This window comes from Hydractinia symbiolongicarpus, chromosome 5 (genome assembly GCF_029227915.1).
Source record: "Hydractinia symbiolongicarpus strain clone_291-10 chromosome 5, HSymV2.1, whole genome shotgun sequence".
Lineage (NCBI taxonomy): Eukaryota > Metazoa > Cnidaria > Hydrozoa > Anthoathecata > Hydractiniidae > Hydractinia > Hydractinia symbiolongicarpus.
The window spans coordinates 18,240,799-18,267,188 of record NC_079879.1 but is presented as its reverse complement, the minus strand read 5'-3'; the positions used below and the strand labels follow the sequence as shown (position 1 = coordinate 18,267,188).

At 36.3% G+C, this 26,390-nt stretch overlaps 2 protein-coding genes across 2 annotated transcripts in view; both read left to right on the top strand.

Moving 5' to 3' along the window:
• LOC130645069 (uncharacterized) overlaps positions 1 to 26,390 on the top strand; it is a 65,694-nt gene that overhangs the window by 30,258 nt on the left and 9,046 nt on the right. Inside the window, exons 2-4 of the mRNA XM_057450927.1 lie at positions 13,392 to 13,491; positions 13,580 to 13,637; positions 15,827 to 16,114. Coding sequence (XP_057306910.1) covers positions 13,435 to 13,491; positions 13,580 to 13,637; positions 15,827 to 16,114 — 403 coding nt within the window. The 5' untranslated portion in view covers positions 13,392 to 13,434. The remainder of the gene's footprint in view (positions 1 to 13,391; positions 13,492 to 13,579; positions 13,638 to 15,826; positions 16,115 to 26,390) is intronic.
• On the top strand, positions 31 to 12,626 carry LOC130645070 (uncharacterized). Its single transcript, XM_057450928.1, has 4 exons — positions 31 to 252; positions 7,213 to 7,500; positions 9,417 to 9,476; positions 10,058 to 12,626. Exons 1-4 carry the CDS (start codon positions 228 to 230, stop codon positions 10,681 to 10,683), a joined length of 999 nt encoding a protein of 332 aa, XP_057306911.1. The 5' UTR covers positions 31 to 227; the 3' UTR covers positions 10,684 to 12,626.

Below are 26,390 nucleotides of genomic sequence, written 5' to 3'. Positions count from 1 at the left end.
AATTTAATACTTACTAGACAATCTTTTATTTTGTTTGACTTGCACTCCAAATTAGGATATATCTAAGAAGAAAACTGTAATGTTACAATTTTTTGTATTCTAGAGGTAATAGGGTTTGCCTGTATTATTAGTTATAAAGAATTAAATGTTTTAGTTAAATAATGCATTGAATATACTACAAAAATGATGCATGTTGACAGTATATTAGCAGGATTAGCAGGACTAATATGAACATGGATGGACTGCAAAGAGGTAAGAAATTAATACTTACAAAAATGTGCATTTGCTAAGGTCTTTTAAAACAGCTGGTATCGTTTTATGTTATCAAATGTTAACACATACCGATATCGGTTGGTTAAACTTTTTTCTGTTTTATGTAAATGGCCAAATTGTTTTAGTCTGTTATTAATTATCTCTTTTTTTGTCCAAGATCAATTTATGGTGAGCACTTATATATTTAGAATCCTTTGGATTAGGATTTGCCTCTCCCACTAGAATCACCAATAATTTCACTTGAAATTCCTGCAAGTTTTAATTCTTTGCCATGTCAATCATTTTAAAGTTATATACCTATCAACAACATTGTGGTTAAAGTGATATGCCTTGCAAAAGAGCAGGTGTACAACCTGCTTAAATTATTTTTCCTTTCATTGTCCATTGTGTGATTGTGTGTCCATTTTTTCTGTATATATATATTTCTCCATACACATAATTTTTTTTATTTGGTTGTGTGTTGTTTCCCAGCATAGGTTGCTATTTTGCGATACTGTTTTAAAGGGAGTTAAAGAAGCCAAGGAAAATACAGGTCCTGTCAGAAAGTTTGGAAGCTGAATGAAGAGGTTGTAAGGAAACAATTTAGTAAAAGCCTTTAGTAGTTGTCAATGTAATAGTGGAAACGTTGAGATAATTTTTGGACTGCCTTGAATAATTGTCTTCTAGAAACTTCTGATGATAAGAGGTTGACCAGGGTAAAAAGGAAAAGGAGAAACTTTGAAAAGAGTGAAAGTGGTGCTGTGCTCAAACTGCAGTGCATAGGGTAAAATCAGAAGCAGAGAGTAACAGATTTGGAGATATGTTGAGAAGGAAAGAGCAATGCATTAAGATGTAAGTAGCAAGACAAAAATGAAGAAAACTAATCAAGATGTTGTGATGATAAAGATGTCTTGGCTGGTACAGAGAAGGAAAAAAAGCTAGCTTGATGGGTTATTAGATTGCTAACCCTGAGTTTCATTTGAGGGAGGATAGTTTTCTGGACGATAATACAGCAGAGTGGTCAGCTATGCTAGTTAAAGACAGAATAGGTACTGGAGGCTGTTGGAAAATGATAATTTGCAAGTCTACAGGTGTGTCAGGTGTTGTTGCAGATTTTGTAAAAGTGTCTGGCTATACTGGAGTTGAGGTTTTATTTGAAACCTCGAAATTAGTGTTGGCAATCGGCAATTAAAAAAAACACAAATGCATAAATATTCACAGGCAAAAAAAGACAGCACATTAATTAAATAAGCACTTTTCGTGATGCTTCGTGTACTATCATATGTCAGTGGTGGATATAGGGTATTTCAAGCTAGTTGAGTGGATGTACTTAATTTTCGGTCAGAAGCCTCATTGTTGCAATTAAAACAAACACATTTTGCTTAAACACAAAAACCTTCCCAGGTGCTTTTGTAAAATGCACTGAGTTGAATTTCTGTAGATGTACACATTAGATACACTCATGCACATATATAGCTGAGCGCATATTAATATATGATATAGCGTAATACGTAAGAAACTGCCCAATTATCCTGCCACTTACTTTGCATTTTGTTTATTAGGCCACACAAAATTCAATAATTTGCTTTAATTCACTGTAAAAATAGTAGCATATACCCCCTAAATGAGTCTTAATACACTTGGACATATTTTCACTTTTTATTGTATAAGGGGGTAAAAATACGAAGTAATATGTGGCTGTATATAGCATAATACAACTCCCGTAATTTTGATATAAAAACGTCAAGAATATTTCATTAAGGGGCAGTGCCCTGTGAAAAACTATTAAAACAGAAACAAATTACTTCATTGTACAGTAATTTTTGGCAACAACAAAAAAATATCAAACAACATATTTGAAGATTTAATAACAAAGATAATCATGAAACAGCTAAGAATAAGAACTTAACGAAAAGTGTGCAACTACCCCCTGATAAATTAATTACCACTGACTTGTGAAGAGATTTTCTCCCATGCTGAACGGTCATCCATGAACTGTAACTCTAAGGAGTGAGGCCGTAACTCTAAGGAGTGAAGGTGCCATGCACGGTAGGACAGCTGTCAGGTGTGAGCATTGTCGGACCGTTACCCAGCTATCACATCACAAGGTATATAACACAAGGTTGAGGATGGCTAGTGTAGCCATGTTGGTACTCTGAGAGGTAGAGCAGGTGAAGTAGTCGAAATGTTAGAACGTAGATCTGTTGATATGTGTTGTGTTCAGGAAGTCAGATGGAGAGGAGCTTCAGTGAGATTTGTGGAAAATAGGAGGGCAAGGTAATAGTGATGGATATGGATGAGTTGGCATATTCATTGCAGAGAAGTGGGTAGAAAAAGTAATAGATGTTATGCGTGTGAATGGTCGTATTGTAGTGATAAAGTTTTGGATAGGTAATAGGATTGTCACTTTTCTGTCAGTTTATGCTCCACAGTGTGGATTCAGTGAGGAAGATAAAGATAAGTTTTATGATAAGTTAATAGCAGTCACATCAAAGTTTGGAGACACTGAACTTGTCATGGTGGGCGGCGACTTTAGTGATATTATCTTTAAGAGTGTTAAAGAAGCCAAGGGAAAGTACAGGCCCCAATGTAAAGTCTGGAAGCTGAAGGAAGAAATTGTAGCAAGACAGTTTAGTGCAAAAGTTCAGCAGTTAGCCCACAATGGTCAGTGTGATAGTGACAATGTTGAAAGTATACTTGGACTACTTTGAAGAATTGTCTTCTAGAAGCTTCAGATGATACCTGTGGGTTGACGAAAGGACCTGCTAGACATAGACAGACCTGGTGGTGAAATAATGAGGTTGACCAGTGTATAAAGGAAAAGAGGAAACTTTGGAAAGAGTGGAAATCTGGTGGTAGTAAAAATGTTTACTTAGAAGCTAAGCGTCATGCTCGTACAGCAGTGTATAAGGCAAAATCAGAAGCAGAGAGAAACAGATTTGCAGATGTGTTAAGAAGGGAAGACCAGCGCAATGAGGTATTCAAGATAGCAAAGCAAATGAAGAAGACTAATCAAGATGTTGTAGGTGAGAACTGTATACGTAATGATGAAGGTGTTTTGGCTAGCACAGAGGAGGAGAAAGGGGTAGCTTGGAAGAATTATTATCAGAGGTTGCCTAACACTGAGTTTGATTGGGATGAGGATAATTTGTCTGATGATGATGTTGTAGAAGGGACAGCTATGCAGATCAAGACAAAATGGGTAGTGGAGGCTATTAGGAAATTGAAGATTGGCAAGGCTGCAGGAGTATCACGCATTGTTGCAGAGATGGTAAAAGCATCTGAATATATTGGAGTTTAGCTTATTACAAGTCTTGCTAACCAGATTATAAAGAATGGTGCTATTCCGAGTGAGTGGCAGTCGAGTGTAATAGTGAATTGTTTCAAGGGCAAGGGTGATGTATTAGAAAGGTGTAACTATAGAGGTTTGAAGTTGGTTGATCAAGTAATGAAAGTTATTGAAAGAATGATTGATAAGTTACTTAGAGAAAGAATTGATATAGATAGATGCAAGTTGGTTTTGTTCCAGGGGCGTGGCACTACAGATGCAATATTTTTACTCAGACAGCTTCAGGAAAAGTATTTAGGAAAGAGAAAGAATCTCTATTTTGCCTTTGTAGATTTAGAGAAAGCTTTTGATAGAGTGCCACATAAAGTTATTTGGTGGGCTATGAGAAAATTAGGTGTGGATGAGTGGCTAGTTTCGATGGTACATTCTATGTACAGCAATGCTACAAGTCGTGTCAGGATTAACGATTCACTTAGTGATGAATTTAGTGTAAATGTTGGTGTACATCTTAGAAGCGCTGTCGATGGAGTTCAGAACAGGTTGTCCATGGGAGTTGTAGATGATTTGGTTCTCATAGCAGAGCCGATGGAAGAATTAGTTGAAAAGTTTGAGAAGTGGAAGAAAGGAGTAGAAGAGAAAGGGCTAAGGGTGAGCACAGCAAAGTCTAAAGTCATGATTAGTAGCATTGCAGCCAAGTGTGACCTTGTAGTTGGAAAGTGGCTTTGTGGAGTTTGCAGGAAAGGGGTTGGTAGTAACTCAATTTTTTGTCAGACTTGCAAGCATTGGGTACATAAGAAGTGCAGTAGTATTGGTGGAAGGTTAAGAGCTGATATTCAGTTTGTATGCAAGTGTTGCAAAGGTGAGATTATAGAGAATGAAGTATTTCCAGCTTCAATGATGTACAACAGTGGCTCGTTAGAGATAGTTGAGAACTTCTGTTACTTAGGTGATATGTTGGGCAGTGAAGGGGGTGTTGGAAGAAGTGTTACTTGCAGGATATGTTCTGCTTGGAAAAAGTTCAGAGAGTTACTTCCTTTGTTGACTAGCAGAGTCTTGTCAATTAAGTTAAAAGGTAGGTTGTATGAGGCCTGTGTAAGAAGTGTTATGTTGTACGGTAGTGAGACATGGGCAGTGAAGCAGAAAGATCTTGACCGTTTAGATAGGAGTAATATGAGAATGGTTAGGTGGATGTGTAACGCCAGTTTGAGAGACAAAAAGGGTTCAGATGAGCTAAGAAGCAGGCTAAGTATCCGTAGAATTAAAGATATTATCCAGATAAGAAGATTAAATTGGCTGGGGCACTTGGAAAGAATGGAGGAGGATAATTGGGTAAGAAAATGTAGAGACTTAATAGTTCCTGGGGCAAAGCCCAAAGGCAGACCGAGAAAGACTTGGCAGGAAGTTATAAGGACAGACTTGATACAGAGGGAGTTAAGTTTAGATCTAACACAGTCTAGATCAGATTGGAAGAGGGTCATTAATACTCCATCCAACCCATGCTAGCATGGAAAACAGAGGTTAAGCCGAGAATGATGATGATGATGTTGTGCCTAGTACTGCAAGTTTTTAAATTCCAGGCAGATTTAAAGTGAATGAAAAGTTGCTCTTTTTAAATTAATGATTTTGCCTGAAAAATTGGTTTGCTTTAAAAGTCCTCAGAAAATCCTATTTTCTGGTGAATCTTGTTTATCGATAGACAGTGTTATGAAATATTATGAAAAGTACTCAAAAGATTTTATTGTGAAGCATGCAAAAAATTTGACTTTATAAAGGATGTATTCATAAAGTGATCACTTTATGAAACAACCTGCTTTTAAATTTCGTATAAAAATGGCTAATAGATAGACCTGTTTCTGCTTGATTTTCTTTGTCTTGGTTTTTTACCCATTTTATAAATGCCATTTTTCGGCGCTTAATAAAGAATGCCCTTTAACCCCTTGTGTAGTTTTAACGCCCAACTTTGTGAAAAAGTGGACTAACTTGTTTAAGTTCTTGTATACACCATGTATGAGGAAACATAACTACGCTCTTAGCAATTATTTTATTCTCTGTCACATTTTAGGTTGTTTTTCTTTGCAGGAAAACACAGTTCGTGATTGCAATCATTCACGTCATATCGAATTTTCATGCAACCGCTAACGTTTTACATATTTGTGTTGGCAAATTATTGCTGACTGATTGCCGTTGGGAACTTGGATAATTTTGAGGGATGCAAGTAAGAGGCTGTCAAGTGTGATGGTTAATTGTTGTAATAGTCAATTGTTTCAAAGTCAAGGTGATGCCTTAAAATAAGATATAACTATAGAGGGTTAAAGTTGATTGATGATAATAAAAATCATTGAAAAAGGCAATGATCAGTAATGGTGCGATTCGGTTTTGTTCCAGATGCAAAATTTTTGGGGGGCAGTTTCAGGAAAGTTGTTTAAGAAAGGGGAAGAATCTCCATTTTTTCATTTAAAGAAAGCTTTTGGTGGAGTGCTATGTAAACTTATTGAGTGGTCTATAAGAAAATTAGTTGTAGATGAGAGGCTAGTTGTTCAGGCTATGTACAACAATGCTAGAAGTTGTGCCTGGATTAAGGATTACTTTAATTAAAGAATAAATGTTGGTGTACATAGATTCTGCTTGGAAAAGTGTAAGGAGTTATTACTCTTGTCAACTAAAAAGAGTCTTGAGGGAAATTGATTGAGGGAAAAGGTAGGTTGTTTAAGACCTGTGTAAGAAGTGTTATGTTGTATGGTAGCAAAACATATGCAGTGAAACAGGAAGGTCCTGACCATATAGAAAAAAAGATACGAAAATATGTTTAGTTGGGTGTGTAAGACCGGTTCTAGAGACAGAAAAAGTTCGGATGAGCTAAGAAGCAACATAGATATGTGTAGCATTAGAGATGTCACAACAGAAGTTTGAGTTAGTCGGAACAATTAAAGAGGATGGAGGAGGATGATTAAGTAAGAAAGTGTTGTTACTTAATAGTTACTGGTAGTATGGAAAACAGATTTTAAACAAAGATTGATGATGTTGACAATGACATATGTCAAACTCTGTGTACATCATGAAAGCCGCTAAAAACCATTTACATGTTGTTGTAAGATAGGATGGTTTTGGATGGGGATTGTTTTTGTGAAAATTGGAAATGACACAGATAAGCACTAAACCGCTACTTTGTGCTTCCAAAGAAGGAATCAGGTTGTGTTTGGGTGCTGTCATCAACCCGGTAATTCTTAAACAATGGGTTGATTTAGCTTTGAATATTCGCACAATTTAGGCCCTAGTGGTCCCTTAACAGAAGAAGACTTAGTGGTCCCTTAACAGGAGAAGACTTCAGTTATTTTCACTTGTTTATTTTAAAGTTAATTTGCCTTAAACTTGTAACCGCAATGTAGAAAATAATGCACGTGTTGTGCTTCTGGTTTTTTGAAGTATAAGGAAGTAAAACATGTAAACCATTCAAATGTAAACATTAGATAAACCAGGAACATCTGTAAAAATATGCAACATAAATTTTTAGAGAAAAACAAACAGCGTACATTAATAAGCTTACAAGATTTTTCCTGTGTCCCCTTTTATTTTTCAAACTTACTGAAATTCGTAGTTTTATGGTTTTGTAATCCATTTTAAATTATGCCCTTACCCTCAAAGGCCTTATAAAAATGTATTTTTTACCATAGGCCTTGCTACTTTAACAATAAGGGATGAAAAACCGATCTCGCCTAAAGAAATTGATAACATAGCTACACGGCTAAATGATGACTGGCTCAGCTTTGCTCGGAAGGTACCTTCTATGCCATCGCATGAAATTGAAAATATTGAAAGAACTTTTCAAAATGCGAAAGAAAAATGTTTTGCAGTGTTTAAAGTTTGGGATCAAATATCTGATGTGGAAATCACAGTTGGAATGGTGAAAATCATATTAATGCGAATGCAAAGGAATGATATATTGTTAGATGTTTTTAATGGTATTTTTTAATGCTTTTATTATTTTTTTATTATGAATTTTTTATAATCGAACAAAAAGTCACTTTTAGGGCTAAAATTTTAAAAATGTGCGTAGGTGCATTATCTGGTGACTTGGAGTGAGTTAGGGTTATATCATGATTTGCATATTTTTCTCCAAAATTAAGACGTTCGTACACAAAATCAAAATGTATCATCTAGGGGATATCCTCCTATAGGTATTATTATAGAAGGCTCTGCATGGACCTTTATTGTTGGATTACACTTGCTGTATGCATTAGATGTTCAATGACCTTGTCAATTAGGCCCATTATAGCAATGACGGTCTCAGCTTGCTGATGTCAGCAGCAGGGATCACGCAATAAAACAACATAGTCACGTGATTTAAGCGGAGAGGTATGGCAACATGTAAACAAACAGACCAAACAGTGATAATAAAATCAATCACAGAGCTTTTATTTGATGAAAATCAAACAGAAAACAGAGATGTGTTGCATTACCAATGTCATATAACTTTGCATATCGATATGATAAACGTAGTTTAAGAAATAAATGTCAGTTCCAAAGTTTTGAAATATTTTGAGGTAGCTACCAGTTATGTACACATGTTTAGCATCTTTGTAGGAAATTTTAGGAAATTATCTGTTGATACAAAAAGTTATGCTAAATATAAATGTAACTTACTTATGAGTAAACAAACGGTTATATCGATTTTTATAATCCTTTTGAATGGAGCCAGCCTGCCTCAGGGTGCGTTCGCTTGAGTCTCCAATTTTGATTTTATGAGGGTAATGGTTGTTGCCGTTGATAACGCTCATTGTTTTAAAAAACATTTTGAACATTTCACAGAAAAAATAACTGAATCATTTTTTGCTTTGACCTTATATAATTGCCTATTATCTTTAAGTTTAATAAACAATGCAAGTAACTCGTATGTTGGAAGATATTTAACACATATTTGTAAAGTATGTACTAAGTGAGTAAAATGTGACACTAACCACCAAACTAAATATATTGTACACCCACAATTAATGTTTGCATAAAATGTTTCTTGATGCTATGCAAAAATATATACATAAATAACAAAAATAGTTTCCTTAAAGTTTTCCACATGGAAAAATTCATTGCGTTGCCATGTGTTGGTTACTACCAGATTTTGCTCCACGGTAATATTATCACAATTCTGTGTAGCATTGGAATCCGTAGGGAGAAAACGAAATGTGCACCTAGATTTTATTTTCATTTGTAAAAACTAATTAGACAATTATATATAGTAACAACTTTACAAAAAATCTAGTGATAAGAAAAGAACTTGTTGCTAGGGGATGTTGTCCTAAAAAGTAAGTTAGGTTAAAGGTAACTTTTGCAGTTAAGCTCACCAGGTACTAATTTGTTCCAATTTGACCCTCAGCCATCGGAAACCTCGAGCTTGGCAGGATAAACCAGGAAAAAGGAATTTAAAGGTATACATTTAAAACTTTCAAAATTTAGCAGAGCACATAAATTGGTATAAACCAGTGATTCTCTAATAAAGTATGCATGGAATTTCAAACTTCTTTGAAAATGGACAAAATCAGGAAAACAGGAACTATGATATGAACTGTGGTGGAGAATGTTTTTGGTTCAATTACATACTTTTCAATGACTAGCAGGTTATTTATAAATTTCGCCCATTCACACAAAAATTAGTACAACAATTACACACAAAAGTTTTGCACAAAAAGTTGTATGCTCAAAAGTGAAATTGATGATTCAAATAATAATTCTGCACAAGTAAAATGAACCAAGCAGTTAAAATATTTCATTAGTTCAACAATGAAAAGTTTGACATCTGAATATTTCAGTTTTTTAACATTTAAAATTGAAAATTATATTCCTTCTTTTTCAAAACAGCCACTATCTGCCTATTTTTGTTTAGTTAATGTGGGGAATAACCAAATACAAGAGAGGCAACCTGAAAGGCAGCCGGTGGATGAAGGTGCGTGTATTTCCCTTGGCATGACTGCAGGAGTCTGCTGAATCAGTTTCAGTGCGTGACATCTTAACTGCCATAACTCCTCAGGGCTATGCATTTTTTATACTACATTGTCTCAAACTCCTGCATTACCTGTAATTTTCTAAAATCCTATCAATAAATTATGCCTATCTTCAGGTTTATTTTTGCATAATTTGTGCGGTGAGTTTTTTTAGTGGGTAAAGTATTAAAAAGTTTCTTCATGTTTTTCTTATCTTTATCTCCCCAATGAAAAAGGCTAGTGTTCACTCCGGTAAGATAAAGGTTAAATCCATGTATATGTATAAGTGAGAAAGGATTTATCTCTCTTCTGTAAACCTTACTTAAAACATACACATGGTTAAAGTCTGTGTAGAAGGCCGAGAATGTTTTTAGTGAAATAACAATTTTGGCTTTAGCAGTTTTTCATCTAAAGTTAAACTATTTAGGAGTGAAAAAAAAACACTTGATATTAACTAGAACATTCTGTTATTAAAAATTAAAATTGTGTTTATGAAATATTTTATGATATCCTGTCTCACGTTCAGTTGTTATTTTGTACTAAGGTTTGACGTTATCCAAATTGAAACTGAAGCACAAAAAGAGGCTGCAATCTTACTTGGATCCAGATCACGGTGCAGGAATCAAAAATTGGATGCATATTGGTCACCAATTGTGCCTAGATGACAGAGAGTTATCAGCACGTGTTGATAGTTTGCGGTTGCATTACGCAGGAGGAGGGAGTCCAGCTATGGCTTTACTGCAATCTTTGGCCATTAAACACCCAGAAATTACTGTAGAACGGTTCAGGGTAGTTGCCAAAGATCTTGATAGAAATGACATCGCGTTGTACATCCGCGACAATCAAATTGATGTAAATGAACAGCTCCGAAATATTGACCACGAACATTTGGAGAAAATCACTAACATGCTAAACAAGCAGGTAGCTGGTATCTCTGATTGGCGTTCATTTGCAGACGAATTTAATTACAGCACGCACGACATTTCAAATTTTGCGACAACAATTAAAGGCCAGAATAGCTACTCGCCAACTTTGAAGCTGCTTGAGTTGTTGCAATATTCAAAACCGACTTTGACATTAAACCAGTTTGCAACTGCTTGTGAGAGATTGCAGAGAAGGGATGTTAGTAAATACATTAGGGACGTCATTCAAGAACTTGAGGGAAATTGATAGTACAACAGCTAGGAATTATTTGTCTAAATGCAAATCAACTCGACTAGAAGATTGGCCACAATTTTTTGTGATGACATTCTACAATTAAATTGATTTCAAGATTTACGTACATTGTTTGGATTGCAACTTTTTCTTAAAGCAATGCTTCTTATATATATGTATAATTTGTACTTCTGCATTGAATTGAGAATAAAACGAAGTAACGTTTACTTTACGACAAATGTGATGTTGGTTAGGTCTAGGTATTGCGATATGTTTCTAAGTTTGTACATTGCAAAAGGTACAAACTTACACGTGAAACTGCACTTTAGTCTTCTGCGTACAAGGTACTATGAAAAGTGGAAAGCACGGGGACAGAAACAAAATATACAAAACTCAACTTTACAATTTCTACTTTGATGAGACTTAAGTGTTTTATATAGTATAATTTTTTTTATATATATATTTTATGTTGGTTATTAATTTTAAATTCACTTAGACTCTAGGTACCTTTTGTAGGTTATTAAAATCGTAGATAGTGATACAAAAATGGCATAAAAAGTCACCAAATCGTTATTTATTTGGCGGGTGTGCTCTTCCAGGGTCTGTTCAGTATTTTTATCTAAACGGAAGTAGGTTCCGTGGCAAGGTTAGGTGTAATGATATTTTTTTGCATTTATATAATAATAATAAAACCTAGAATTTCTGCAGAGCGTCTCACAATTGTTAAGACAAGAAAAACTGTTCTCATCTTTGTTCTACATTATTAGTATTTCAAAGTTCTTAAAGCTGGCTTCACATGGACGACAAAATAGTTTAAGACTCTCACAACGAAAATAAAATGTCTTTAAAACAGGTATGTTTACATAGAGAGAAATTATTTTCTAAGATGTTAAATCTAAACGTTGATTTGTTGAATTTTTAAAGAATTTATCTATTTTGCACTGTTTCTTAGCTACAAAACACAAAATATGTACATAAGGTGAATAATATAATTATGCCATTTTTAAAACCAGAACTAACGACAAAACAATAGAGCAGGTGGCGTCTTCAGCTTAAACATGTTTTAAGAATCAAACTGATTTGTTTCTTAAAATTGGTTAAACGACGGTTTAGCGTAGAACAGTTTTTACGCCTTAAAATTAAAACTAACCTGTTCATATAAAAATAAAACTGGTTTTGAGCGACTTTAACGTTTTAGTACCAAGCTCTTAAAACATATTTTGTCCTCCATGTGAGAACCCTTTATAAACATGAAGATATAAATATTTCGTTTGAGAATTAAATTTTCTAAATCTAGTCATATTATAATTTACTTCCTTCATTTAAAACATACGTAGGTAGAAGTAAATCTTGTTTTTATGAACAAGAGTAAGTTTTTTGCAAATGCTGTATTGTATACTGAGATAATTTAGTACTTTTTTAATTTTTGATAAGATATCAATGACACAAGACTTTAAACACAAAAGCTTACCCTTATATTTTTTGGATCGTTGTAAAACTAAACACGATAATTAAAAGTATGTCATAAAAATGAGTTCAAAAAAATAGTAATGTGGTTTGGAGTCTATATGCTTCGAAAGTTAAATCACAACGAGACAGCTGCTCAGCTGGTTATAAAAACCAGTTGGTACTTCAAGGAAGCGAATTTCGCGTATTTTTGTTCATTTTGCGAAAATTAGTTCTTGCGAAAATTATTGGGAAACTTACTTTTCGCGAAATTCGCAAAATTAATTCCTGCGATATTTGGATTATTTTTCCATTTTGAAAAACGATTTTCACTATTTTTTTCTTCTTATTTACTTAGAACTGCATTTAATGATATAATATATGTTAATTTTAACTTGAGCAATCTTTATTTTATGTCTCCTATATAAAAGCTCTTGAAAAACGGTATAAATTGCGAAATATTAGGACTTGTCAACAACGTTTATGGTGTTAAAAACATAATATGTCCTTGAGGTCACGTGATATTTTATTTTGTTTGAATATTTACTATTGGTTTCTCATCCTCATTTCTTTCTTTTATCATAAAACAGTTCTTTACTTCTGTGTTACTGCAGTCATTGCAATGAGCAAACAGACGAACAAATATTCCAGCGCCATTTATACTTGTTAAAACTTTTTAAATGGTATACCTACCGAGAAAGCCGGAGATTCATTTTCTATTATTTGAAGCCAAAAAGGATTTTTTTTTAAAAAAAACAGTAGATTTATGTAGTAAAAACTGGGCCTTAAAAACCTAAAAATCGGGCGTGGTGACCTTAAAAATCTTAAAACTTAGTAATAATTGGACAGTGATCTTGAAAACCTTAAACATAATTCTGTGGATGAAAAACGTTAACGACCTTAAAAATTTATCTAAAAACTTTTGTGTCCAGTTCTGACTGTCTTAATCTTCTCAAAAATTGGAATTGCGTTGTAGTTTCATTTGCCTTAATAATGTCAACGGTTTTCTCTAATTTCTGTGCTGTGAAGAACCTTAAAATATGACAAAAAAAAGCCTTGAACATGTTTAAAGAAAAATTTAGCAGAAAGACACCTTAAGAAATCTCATCATTACTACTGACGTTTTAAGTGGAATGAATATTTGTACTCCACATGTTTATATAAAAACACTACCATTTTTACTGCTACTTCCTGATAAACAAGTACCCGACAAAAATGTGAATGCGACACAAGTTTTACATGGCATTTAATAGGAATCAATTACTTATTATATTTTAGTGAGAAAAAAAAACATGAAATTAATGTAATGGAAACTTTGTCATGGATGACCAATTTGTCATGGATGACGAAGTCAATGCGAAGAGGATAAAACTTGAGGTATCCCACACTGCTTGCTGCAACTTTATGAATAGTCTACCGTGGAAATAGACTGCTCTGAAAATAAATTATGAATTTTTCTCTTTAGTTAAACGTTCATGGTGGAAGTCACTCAGGTGAAAATGACCATATTGACAACTATCCAGGTATTTAGAATGGATTTTTTGCATTCTTTTTTCTTCATAAAAAAAATTAATCTTTTTAGCAATGGTCATTAATTGTTCTAATCTTTAATCTAAGAATGCTTTTAATTTGTTGGATATGTTTAAATGAAGACCTTTCTATGCACGCAAAACAATGGGACAGCTACTTTAAATGAAGAAACTTTCGCGGGTCAAAAAAATCACGAAATCAAGGCAAGTAACTTTCGTGAATACCCTCTTCTAAAATTTTTGTTGAGGAGTAACTTTCGCGAATGATCATTTATCACAATCATATAGATTATGAAAATGCCAAACAGGAATGTCTCGCAAAAACAAAGTTACGGACATTTTTAAACAGCAATAAATGTAACAACTTTTTTTAAGAAAAATAATGACGTGTGACCAAATCACAAGTATAACTTTCTGAATAACTATAGCATAAACATAGTAGGATAGCATAAACATAGTAGGATAGCATAAACATTTATTTGCAACTAATGTTCAACCAATTCCTCTTTTGTTTTTTTTGTCACATGGATAAATTTAATAACGGAAGATAAATAGCATCGCAAGCGTCTCACATTTTTGTTTTTGTCATAACGTAAAAACCTCTTAGCATCAACTAAACTTTCGCTTATTGCTAACACGCTGCCATTTTTAATATTTGTGCTTTGATTATTTGCCTCGTGGTCATGAAAAGCCTTCTTACATTTTATTTTCGATATCAAGCATTTTGCAATTCATCGCAAGTAAAAATGGTAAGACAATGAAATTTTATTGCCGATATCCAACACCATACTTTGATTTGGACTATGCATTTTCATAGCCGTTTTTGTTCCGCAAAATACACGTTCAAAAACACAAAATACCATGAAAACGTTCGCAGCAAAATTAGCTTAAAGCTAAACAATTGGTTAGCGTCGGCCTGCAGATTATCTATTTTTTATGACTACTGAATAATGACATAAGTAGTTAGATGACTTATTCCGGGCAATCATAAAATTTCAAGTTTTTTTATCAAAATAGGTGATCTTGCATATTAATTTTGCATATGTAAAGGAGACGAAAAGCAAAATACATGTTTTTTTATAAAAACATTGAGGGTAAATGTTGCCAAATTCCAGGCTTAGCTATTATTTAGGTGTTCTTATAAGGCCTGTACAAGACGCGTTATATAATCTTTTATTTTCCTATCTGGAGGTTTATGATAAGCTGCCCTTTTTTTTACAAGAAACATAACTTTTGAGCTCACTTGGATGTTTCATTGAAGGAGATTGGACCATAAAAGATAAAAATAAATAATTATGAGTAATAGACCAAGTAACTTAAAAATCATAACAGAAAGAATCCTCTATGTAAGCCAGTATTTGCATCCATAATGTTAAATACCACAATGGCCAATACCGTATGCAACACTAATTTAACAATTTTTTAACGGTTTTTAATTTAACAATTTTTTAACAATTTTTAATTCAACAATTTTTTAACAGTTTTTAATTCAACAATTTTTTAACAGTTTTTAATTCAACAATTTTTTAACAGTTTTTAATTCAACAATTTTTTAACAGTTTTTAATTCAACAATTTTTTAACAGTTTTTAATTCAACAATTTTTTAACAGTTTTTAATTCAACAATTTTTTAACAGTTTTTAATTCAACAATTTTTTAACAGTTTTTAATTCAACAATTTTTTAACAGTTTTTAATTCAACAATTTTTTAACAGTTTTTAATTCAACAATTTTTTAACAGTTTTTAATTCAACAATTTTTTAACAGTTTTTAATTCAACAATTTTTTAACAGTTTTTAATTCAACAATTTTTTAACAGTTTTTAATTCAACAATTTTTTAACAGTTTTTAATTCAACAATTTTTTAACAGTTTTTAATTCAACAATTTTTTAACAGTTTTTAATTCAACAATTTTTTAACTGTTTTTAATTCAACAATTTTTTAACAGTTTTTAATTCAACAATTTTTTAACAGTTTTTAATTCAACAATTTTTTAACAGTTTTTAAATCAACAATTTTTTAACAGTTTTTAATTCAACAATTTTTTAACAGTTTTTAATTCAACAATTTTTTAACAGTTTTTAATTCAACAATTTTTTAACAGTTTTTAATTTAACAATTTTTTAACAGTTTTTATTTTCATAATTTTAAAATTGAGGCACATTCTTTTTTATTTCGACAGAACTTGAAAACCGCATCATTGCCTACTTGGCTTACCAACTGTCCCTAAATGAAAGAGAACGGGGTTTTTTCTTGAGTCAACTTTGCGAAAGCAAACATGAAGAAGCCTTTTGTGAGCACATTAAAGAATCTCGGTATGCTGTATTAGATTTTATTAGTGATTTGTATTCAAGAAAGGGCTGTGCCGATCTGTGTGGAAAAGTGAATGAAACCTTGAAGAGCTGTGGTTGGCTTGGTTTAATAATCGAAGCAGAACGTATTCAGGAAATGAAGGACATTCTTTGTAAAGGTATGTTATTATTCTCACACTCCGTAGTTCTGAAAAATTAACTGTAATAGATGACCCAGCCTTTGTTTCATACCATAGAAATAATTACAAAATCTTAATAAGGTGTCTGTTAGGGTTCTTTAACTTGCCTCACCCATCCAAGCGATTCGAAATGTCGCTGAAAGAATACTATTATTTCAAGTAGTAGCCACTAAACACCCTCCTCTCGATGTGATTGTTTACACGAGCTTGAAATGTGAGTTTGGGTTAATCAATTCACTCTACCAGGGGCGTAGTCAGAAAAAAATTATTCTTAGTCGAACTTTTGGGTTGTGTGCCATAAAACCGACTTACTTAGAAACACCATATACGTTAGTATTCCGAGCAATTCATCGTAAATGAAAATAAATGACAACATAAAGTACGTTTATTCACAATCTTTATCAGCAAGGCTGTAAACCAGCAATAAGACAACACAACACCGTCATAATGTTTTTTATAGATTGAAAGTTATTCAATCAATAACTAAAATCTTCATTCTTTTTCCTGATGCAGCATGACACACCAAAATAACGTTTTTTGCCGATTGAAGGTTATTGCAATAGTAACCAAATCAGAATCTTCTATCTTTATAAATATACTGAAAATTTAAAAGATATAAATGTAATGGAACCATGGACAAAATGAATCTAACGTAAATGAATCTAACATAAATGAATGAATAAACAACATGGCAAGGATCAGAGTTTCATATCCAAACCATAAATGAGTAAATCAATCAAATCAGATACATGTACTGTCAAAATAACAGTAAAATGGAAAATGATTTGTTAATTTATTTACACAACATTATTTGAAATACAAATTTTTATAAACAATACCAAATTTAAACATTCGCCCCAAAAATAGCCAAAATTTTAAACAATAGACCTTTCCCGAATTTCCTAATTATGTCAAACTCAATAAAAAAGGGTTGATACTAAAAATAATTCTTATCCCTAAGTTCCTTAGCAAAAGGTAGAAAAAATTACGTAATTTTGTAATTATTTCTGTTCGTTAAGTGCCTCAAACCCGAGTTGAAAGTTACGGCCTAACCCTTCATATAGCCAAGCTTTCTAAGAATAGCCTTGTGTTAAAGATAATTATTTTCTTCAAATCTAAATAAAATCCAACCAGAATATTATATTACTCTAAAAACTTCAGTTTTGTCATGATAATTTGATATTCTATCTGAATATCCTTATTTGAGGAGCATAGAACCATTTTAAAATTTTGGATGACGTCATAATTATTTTAATTTATGAAATTCGGGAAAGGTGTATTGCTAAAAAATTTGCATTTAGCGAATAAATGGTTGAAAGTTAAACAATTTGCTTTGCAAGTAATTGATCAATTGACAAACAATACTTTGCAGTAATAGGAAAGTTCATGACCAGTCTTTTCCATATGTTGGTAAATATAAAAGTTCTTGTCACGTCTCTGATAGTCTATCACGCGTCCAGGGAATCTTCTTTCAGTTTCAGCGATGTACCATTCATTACAATTCTCATCTGGACATTGATAATACATCTTGTTATCCCTTGTATGGAAGAACTAGGTTGTGACCAGGTTGTGTCGTGATCTATATTATTACGTCACGTATTCTGTGATAGGTAATAGAATTATTATATCGTAACTTCTCTATCTACGTGTATGTTGTCATAAATCAATCAATTGTTTATAAAAGTGTACTTATTTACTTAAGACTAGGCTAGAAGAGGAAGTGAGTTGCTTACTTATTTAGCTTTTTTATATATAAATCTTACTTAAGTAGAATAAAAAAAGAAATAAACATGGGGCATTCTATTAAACCATTCTTCTGTCATTGTTGATCCGTAATAGTTTTTTAGTCTCTTCATGGCAGAAAAGGATCTTTCACACTCACATAAAGTCATAGGAATAGTGGCTAAAATTCTAAGGACCACCTTATGTTGCTAAAGACTCCATCTGCACGAGGAAAAGCTTTAAGAGTAGCTTCAATGGAGTTTGGAATGGTTTCGGGATTATTTTTTTTCCATCTTTTGCCAGAAGGTTACCCACACCTCTAACTCATTTAAAGTAGTTAAATGTTTGGAAAAGTCGTTAAAATAAAAATTAACAAATCAAATTGACTTTTCCATGGCAATTTAGAAGAGTGTTCTATTTATACGCAAGGCGATGTAATAGTTTTGATGGTATGATCACTAGACAATGGCTTGCAGTCTACCATATGTCCCGGACCGTTTTAAACGCAAGACATGTGTAACAGGGCCGTTGAGGAGGATTCCGATATGTTCGAGCATGTCCCCAACAAGTTCAAAACGCAAGACATGTGTAATAAGGCCCGATCAATTCGAGATGCAGGACATATGCAACAAGGCCGTTGAGCACAATCCACCAATGTTCAAGTATATATACGACCATTTCAAGACGCAGGACATGTGCAGCGTGGCTGTAGAAGGGGAGCCTATGATGCTCGGTTTTGTCCCAGACCATTTAAAGACACAAGACATGTGTTATAAGGCTATTGAAAAGGATCCCTGGACACTCATGTATATCCTCAACAAGTTCAAGACCCAAGACATGTGTAATGGGGTTATTGAAAGGTCTGCCTACCTATTCGAATATATACCGGATTGGTTTGTTACCCAGGGCATGCTATCAAATAGGAAAAGCAAACTTAAATGGTGAAGAGCCTACCGTCAGAGGAAATCCGAAAGGTCCGGGATTAAAGAGGATCTTCTTCCATTAGCCTGGCATCCGAATTTCGGAGGATGAAAAGGAAGATCTTGAAAAGTTGTGGGGTTGGCTTAGGCCAAGGTTATTTTACAACAAAAGTTGTAAAATACTATAATAAAGATGAGTTTCAAGACGCAGGACATGTGCAACAAAGCTGTTGAACAAAATCCCTGGATGCTCAAATGTGTGTAAATCTTCGGACCTTGCTGGAATGTATATAAAATGGTACTCTGTTACTGGTGCTCCGTAGAACTGTGCGATGGTAACATAGGCGTCAGGTGCCCCATGAGATACAACCCACCTCAGGTGAGTACAAAACATATAGCGAAATCCGGCTTTTTTCATGTGATGGAAAACATGGCTGCCCATATGAGGGATGGTGGTGAGTAAATATACAAGAGCTACTTTTGTGGGGATGCATGCTGCCTGTCCTACGTGGAAGAGCGAAAGTTGTATGACAGCGCGTACAAAATGTTGGTGTGGTTGTTAAAAAGGTGCTATAAAGGAGGGTCTGCACCGGATTGGAGAGGCCTCGAAAGATTTGGGGGTGACCTGACGCAAGAGGAATTTTTGGGGTTGGTTTGAAATATCTTACAACGTGGTTGTAAGATATAATAAATGTGCGTCAACTGTCAATATAGTTTGAAAAGTATGTTATTCATGACCTTCCTTACTGCTATTGGTCTATCTCTACCACTTGTAACCCTAGCGTGTGTACAAGAGGAGGAAAAAAAGAAGTATAATAAACAGAGAATTTAAGACCTACAAGACCGCCTTAATGACCTAGAATATGATAGTCCCTGTAACTGTGATAAATAAAAATGGAAAAATGTAACGAATGCGAAAGGGTACTCGATGCATACGACAAATGCACCTGTGGACGTAGGTTTATTGTAAGTGGTAAAATTTTGTGCTGGTACTGTTACCATGAATATATAACATATAACGGGGGTGTTTGCGTATGTACCATGACATGTAATTCTCTGAAGTCGTTCGAAATATACAATAAAGAAGATGCTTTAATCTGAGAACGAGCTTGTTAAATCTAAATTATTCTATAATTTTGCTTCTACCTTCACGGATATCGATGATATTAATGTAGACTACCTGACGGTATCAGATCCCATGCCTGCCAATGGGGGCAAGGACAAACGATATATCGTGGGGTACCATACACGGGACTTTGTGGGAGCCCTTAGGGTAAAAACGCCTAAAATCTGGTCCCCAAATGGAGTTACTAAGTATAATGCAAATGCGGCACTGGCAATGAGCCTTGATTTCGAGGAGTACCCCGATTGGATCGCGAAATATCGTCAAATCTGGAACAAAATCGGGGAGTTGATATCTGAGCAGTTGACGACAGAGCCTGTGAAAAAAGAACGTTACATCAATGCTAAACTCAAATACTACAAGGACACAATCACGACCAAATTCTACGGCATGCCGGTACCGTATGATGAACCCTGCCAAGCCAGCGCTATTCTAGCTAGTTCATCGGTATATGTACAAGGTAAAAACCACTATCCACAGGTGCATATTACCGAATGTAGGTACAAGGACTTTAAAAAGGAATAGCTGTTATGTGAGGATTAAAAAACCATATATTTTATGGGCTCTGTATGACCCTATAAAATATAATACAAATTAAGGCCTATATTCAGGTGGAGACTCTACATAGTGTTTGCATAGTGTACAGATGGTAGTTTTTTTAAAATTTTGTCTTTCCCTTCCTCTCTGCCCTTGGCAACTCGCTGGGCTCTATCCTGTTCATTGATGGCATTTACGATCCTGTTAAAGCGCTGCCGCATTTGCTCCTTCAACAGCTGTATCTTTCTTTTTCACGGCTAATTAGGCTATACTCATGGTCACTGATAACGCCGTTTTCCATTGCCTTGCTGATTAGGTCTACAATAGAGTTTAATTTCGCCTCTGCGAGTAGCCTTATGCTATCATGTTTTTTGGACTTAACACGCAACCGTTTGGAGGCGTTCCGGAGACCAGCCTGACCAATTCCGGCGGCAATCGCGAGTCCTCCCATGGCATAGGCTAGGGAAGCCCCCAAACCTGAGACCATAGCTCCAATCCCAAGCCCTGATGTAATAACACTTACGCCAAGCAGTCCATGGTCACAGAAACGTACCCATGTATTATGCATTCTAAACTTTTTGCCAAGTCTATTACGCTCCTTTATTTCATCCCTTAATATTGTTAAATTTCTTCGATCTTCTTGAGTCTGAAGACCTGTCCCTCATCCTGATCAGAGCGTTTCGCAGGTGCACTCGGCAAACTCGGATAAAGTTTGCTGATATTGCTTATTTATTATTCTAACAGAATGCACATGGTTATGTTAAAGAACGTGACTTTCTTCTCATAATTGTAGACGTCAGTTAGCATAAACTCCAGACGGTCAGTGGACACCTTCAGTGGAAGGTATACAGGACTGTCAAAGGTCCAGGTTAACATATCCCCCCAGGCGTTTAACTCCTTGGTAGAAAGTAGGGCCAGAACCTTCGATTTTTTGCCATTTAAAAGGCAGTCGTCTTCATCCAATTGTGGACAAATAAGTCTTAATTTGTAATAAATATCGGTTCTATATATAGCATCATAGTCACGCTTCGTGTAATACTTTTTGCGGGGTCATAGGGTAGACCCAAAAGCTCTTGCAATTGCCTATCAATCACCACCGTATACCCGTCACCAACGCTGAGTCTACAGTAGGCATTTTTCAAAACAAACAAGTTTATTTTACCCTCTGCTCGGCTATTAACAATAGTCGCAATATCCTTGATTTTGTACAACCCGCTCATATCTCGATCCGGGTCACCCTCTGGTCAGGTCCCATTTTACGTATAGTGATATCGTTGTTGCTATATAAGTCAGCCGTCCAGATAATCCTCAAAAATGGGGGGCTTATCGATGTCGGTTATATAGAGTTTTTTCATTCCCTTTCTTGTATGGCCACTTGGTGTTACAAATTTTGAGCACCAGGACCTGTATGTGAGTACGGAGTCCCATATCTCTGTAGTATTCCCCGAGTTTACCAAGTATGCCATAAAAGTTCCAACAACCTACCTTGATGACCCCGTTCAACTGGGGGTGGGCAGGGCAGGCATTGGACTTCTGGAATATTCAGGTTAATTTTGCCACGCACTGCGCAACGACGGCCCTAGGCATATGTGCCAAGCCTCATAAACTCAATCTTCAAATTTCACATACCATATGCGTCGTATTCTGGCAAGAATGAAGGTACCCATGCCTTTTGACGATTTGTTTGAACAGTAAAAAAATTCCTACTTCACCTCCAGGTATGCGCAAGTATGCCGCGAATATGGTGCAGACCCTAACGCTTTGTACTAATTCAAGGCTGTTATGTAGTCATTGACGAATGGTAGATGGTGGCCGCAGGTTGATGGGGATTGGGCTAAATTTATCATGCCAACAAGCCAAGGCCTTACTTCCGAAGGATTGACCAAGTTAAGCAAGAGCATCCAGGTTTACGTGGTTCTATTGCTGGGGTCTCAGGCAGGTGCCAAAGCATCCCTTCTAGGGACCGGTGCGGACAACTACACAGCAAGGCAAATTCTAGTACAGAAATTTGAGGCTATGGTAGAACGTCAGGAGAATGTCAACCATGACATCACCGAATTCAAAAAAGTACTTCAATATGCCCGGACCCCAGTGAACTTTGCCGTCATGCATGGCGTATACATGTTACCATTCGATATGAAGTTGCAAATAGGAAAAATCGTAGGGTACAGCAACAATATTTTAATAGCGCCCACAAATGCAATCATTGGTATCCGGCTTGATTTAAATAGCAAGCCTATTATAGGGCATACTACGCCCCCTAGGCATACCCTACCTCCAAAGCATACTACGCCACCCAAGCATACTATCAAACCACCTATATATACTACACCCCCTATACCTCCTAAGCATACCACACCTATTACACCTCCCATACATACTTCCGATCATACCATACAGGCCATGCGGCCCACACCTCCAAAACAGACCATACCCCCACAAAATCAACACGAGGATACCAAGGCCACATTAATCACCATAGGAGTAGGTATCATCCTTGCCTATATTTGGTTGAAATAGGCCCATTTCACGTATAGCACGACAAGCCCGGCAGCTCCGCGACGGCCATGTACAGATGTTTTGCCGCATATTCCACGATGGTTGACGCTACCCTCAGGAAGAACGAGACTACTGCACCGATAATCCCAGGTAACGCAACACCTGCCTTGTCTGCTAGGTATTTCAGAAAATTTCCAAGCCTTTCCAGTTGCTTCTCCACAAAGCCTTTTTCACCATCCGATGCGGCACTTCCTCCTACAGCACCCTCGGCGCTTCCCCCTGTAACAGAGAGTACAATGGTGCTTATCAATAGACCAAAAGCAGAGACGATACTCGCTATGGTTATCCCCTGTTCCCTGAAGAGTATACGAAGCTTCTCAAGCAGGGTTGTGTTATCTCCAGCGATTTTCAAGAGCGTGTCCTTAATGTGCCTCAGCTGGGGGTATTTGTCAGTGGATAGTATACCATGTGCTTCCCCTATGGCCTTCTTTTTATCGTTCAGATCCTTAATCTCTTTCTTTGCCTTTTCTATCTCCTTCTCAAGGTTAGCCTGCTGCCCTTCGTCCGCCCCAACCTTCTGCTTCTCAAGTTCTTTCCCCTGCCCTCTGCCTTGTTAATCTCGCTGTCGCATAGGATCATCTTATTTTCAGGCTTTTCAAGTTACCCCTTAACGTCTGAAGCTCTAGGTCAAGTCCCTTTCTTTCACGTGGGGTGATGCCACCTTCATCAGGCCCGACAAACGAAGTGTCTTGTATAAGGCTCTCCGTTGCATCTACAAATTCATCGATCTCCTCCAACGATTCCATCTGAATATGTTCAGCCTCGGCCTCCTCCTCTATTTTATTATACCTTTTCAGAAGGTTCTGGGCCCTAAATTTACCACTCTTGTTAGGTGTAACATAGTCGACAAACCCTAGGGCTTGCACGCGATTACTACCCAGGTGCGTTTGTATTTGGCCAACGGTTTTTAGGCTACCATCTTGATTTGTAACCACTATTTCCTTGAAGGTTTTCTTACCCTTCACTATCTTCTTACCAATTATTTGATTCCCCTTGTCCTCCTTGAACGCATCATACATTCTCGCATTAGGCTGTAACCCTAATTTTTCTGTAAGACGATTGTAAAGGCCATCAATCTTTGATTTTAATAGTTTTTGCCTCTGCCCTGGAAGATCCCCATGCTGTTGTTCTGTTGAAGGCCCCGACGTTCCGGGGAGTTTTGGCGTTACAGGGAGTTTTGACATGGTATCATCAGGTTTATCTGGATGGCCCCCATCCTGCTCATCATCATTAATATCAATGTCAGGTACAAATTCTGGATTATTCGGCATTCTTTTATTTAAAATTTCCCTATATAATAAATATGAGTGCATTTGGAACGACGCTAGACCCATATGCAGAGATGAAGCAACTCTTTGCTATCAAAGGCTGAAAACAAAGGGTCTAGATAAGTCATATACCTTCAACCATCAACCAGAACGAGGGCCTGTACGTTGATATGCCTAATATGTCTGGGAATGATGTCATCTTTCCAGGGTCCATCAAACTCATATTTGATTTGACGCTGACGAGGACCAATACAAAACGTACCATTGTTAGTAACATTGGCAAAAGCCTGGTGCGAAACCTACGTATCACCTTGAATGGTAACGAACTTCAGAATATATCGGATTTTAATATACTAGCCGTATATCAAGACCTCTGGCTGCCAAAATTTGATAGGGACAACAACCTCATCCTCGAAGGCATTAACCCCAACGACGGGACCATCAGGGCCCCGCAGGTCAAAGCTAGTGATCATGTAGGTACCGATAAAGAAAAGGCAATTGTTGCCGCGTATGGTAGTACGTTCTGTATACCCTTTGGAAAAATGTTTGAACTGACTAGGGACCTACCCTTTTATGCAGCGGGATTATACGACAATTCGTTATCAATTTTGCGGCTTATGGTGACGTCATCAAGGATGCCGGGATAGCAGCCTCGGAGTCCACGGCAGCCAAGGCGGCTGATGCCACCTATAAAATAAACAACATTAAGCTTGAATTTAACAAGATCACTCACGAAGGTCTCGCGAGCAGTATGATGTCAAGGTATGCGAGATTGGCCCTGCCATACGAACGCATACTCCGTAGCAAGGTTATCCTTATGAAAAAGGCAGACACCTCATACAATTTACAAATTGATACCCCCTTCAAAGTCATTTAAGGGTATCTTGCTACTCTTCATAGACCCTGGAAAAGTGAAAGCTTACGCCGGCGTTAACGAGGTCTTCTATAACCCCAAAATTGAGAAGATTAGCGTCACTGTCAAGGGAGAGCCCATTGAGTTGTACTCTCACGCGATGCTTACCAAGGACCATCTTAAACAGATTGTGAACCTCTTTGGTAGTCACGACTCGAACGTCAAGATTGGGCAATTCTTTAACGAACGGTAAGCGCTCTTCATCGACTTCAGGGCGTCTCCCGATCATACCCCACATGGTAGTGAAAGGCCCCTACAACGTCTGTCCGAGGGGATTACCCTACATATCACAAAGAAAGCAGACGGAACCGGAGATTTTATGGCTTACGTCTACCTCTTACAGGATGAGCAGCTGAATGTCCTGGACGGTAGGTTCCATTCTGTGGAATACTGAAGAAATAAAGAGGCATGGCAACTATAGCCGTTATCGTGGCAGGCGCTGCAATAAACGCCCTAGCATTCAGCGGTACGAATTTTATATTTAGCAAGCTCTCAGGACACGGGGAGGCGGAGAGGAAAAGACATGACGGGGCCATGGAAAAGCTAAATGCGGCCCAGGCGGAGTGGATACGTAAAAGGCAGGCTAAATTGGACTGGTTCAACGAGCAACGCGAACTGCAAATAAAAGCAGGAAAAAGCCTAAGGGGATTGGACAACGATATGTACCAATACTTCATCGCATCGGGAAAAAATGCTCCTCAGTTGAAGGACTTTTATGTACCCTCGAAGCAACAGCAGGACGGAGAACTCACATTCGTCCTTGGCTCCTTATCCCTATTGGGGTTCGAGGTATATAAATACCTATAGGAACGTTTTTAACATGTATATAATAAAGGCATGTCAAAAACGCATGTTGTTACCGAAGAAGAGGCGGAAGGGCTGAGCAATATCTACTATACTCCAGAATATCTGTGTGTCGGACGGAAAGCTATCAAACTCCTTACGAAGGAGAGCGGTCTATCCAAAAAGAAGGTAATTCATTGGCTATCCAGGCAGCTCTGGCTCAGGCACATTCGAGGTCCTAAAAAGATCGATTATCCGCATTTTACCATTAGGACACCGAATGACATGCACCAATTCTATATACTGTACATGCCTCACAACATCAGGGTTGACTTTTAGAGTCTCAACGATACAAGATGCGAAATAATTACTGAAGGATTTGTTTTCGTACTCCTTGAAAGATGCGTTGGTCGTTAGATACAACAGTTGC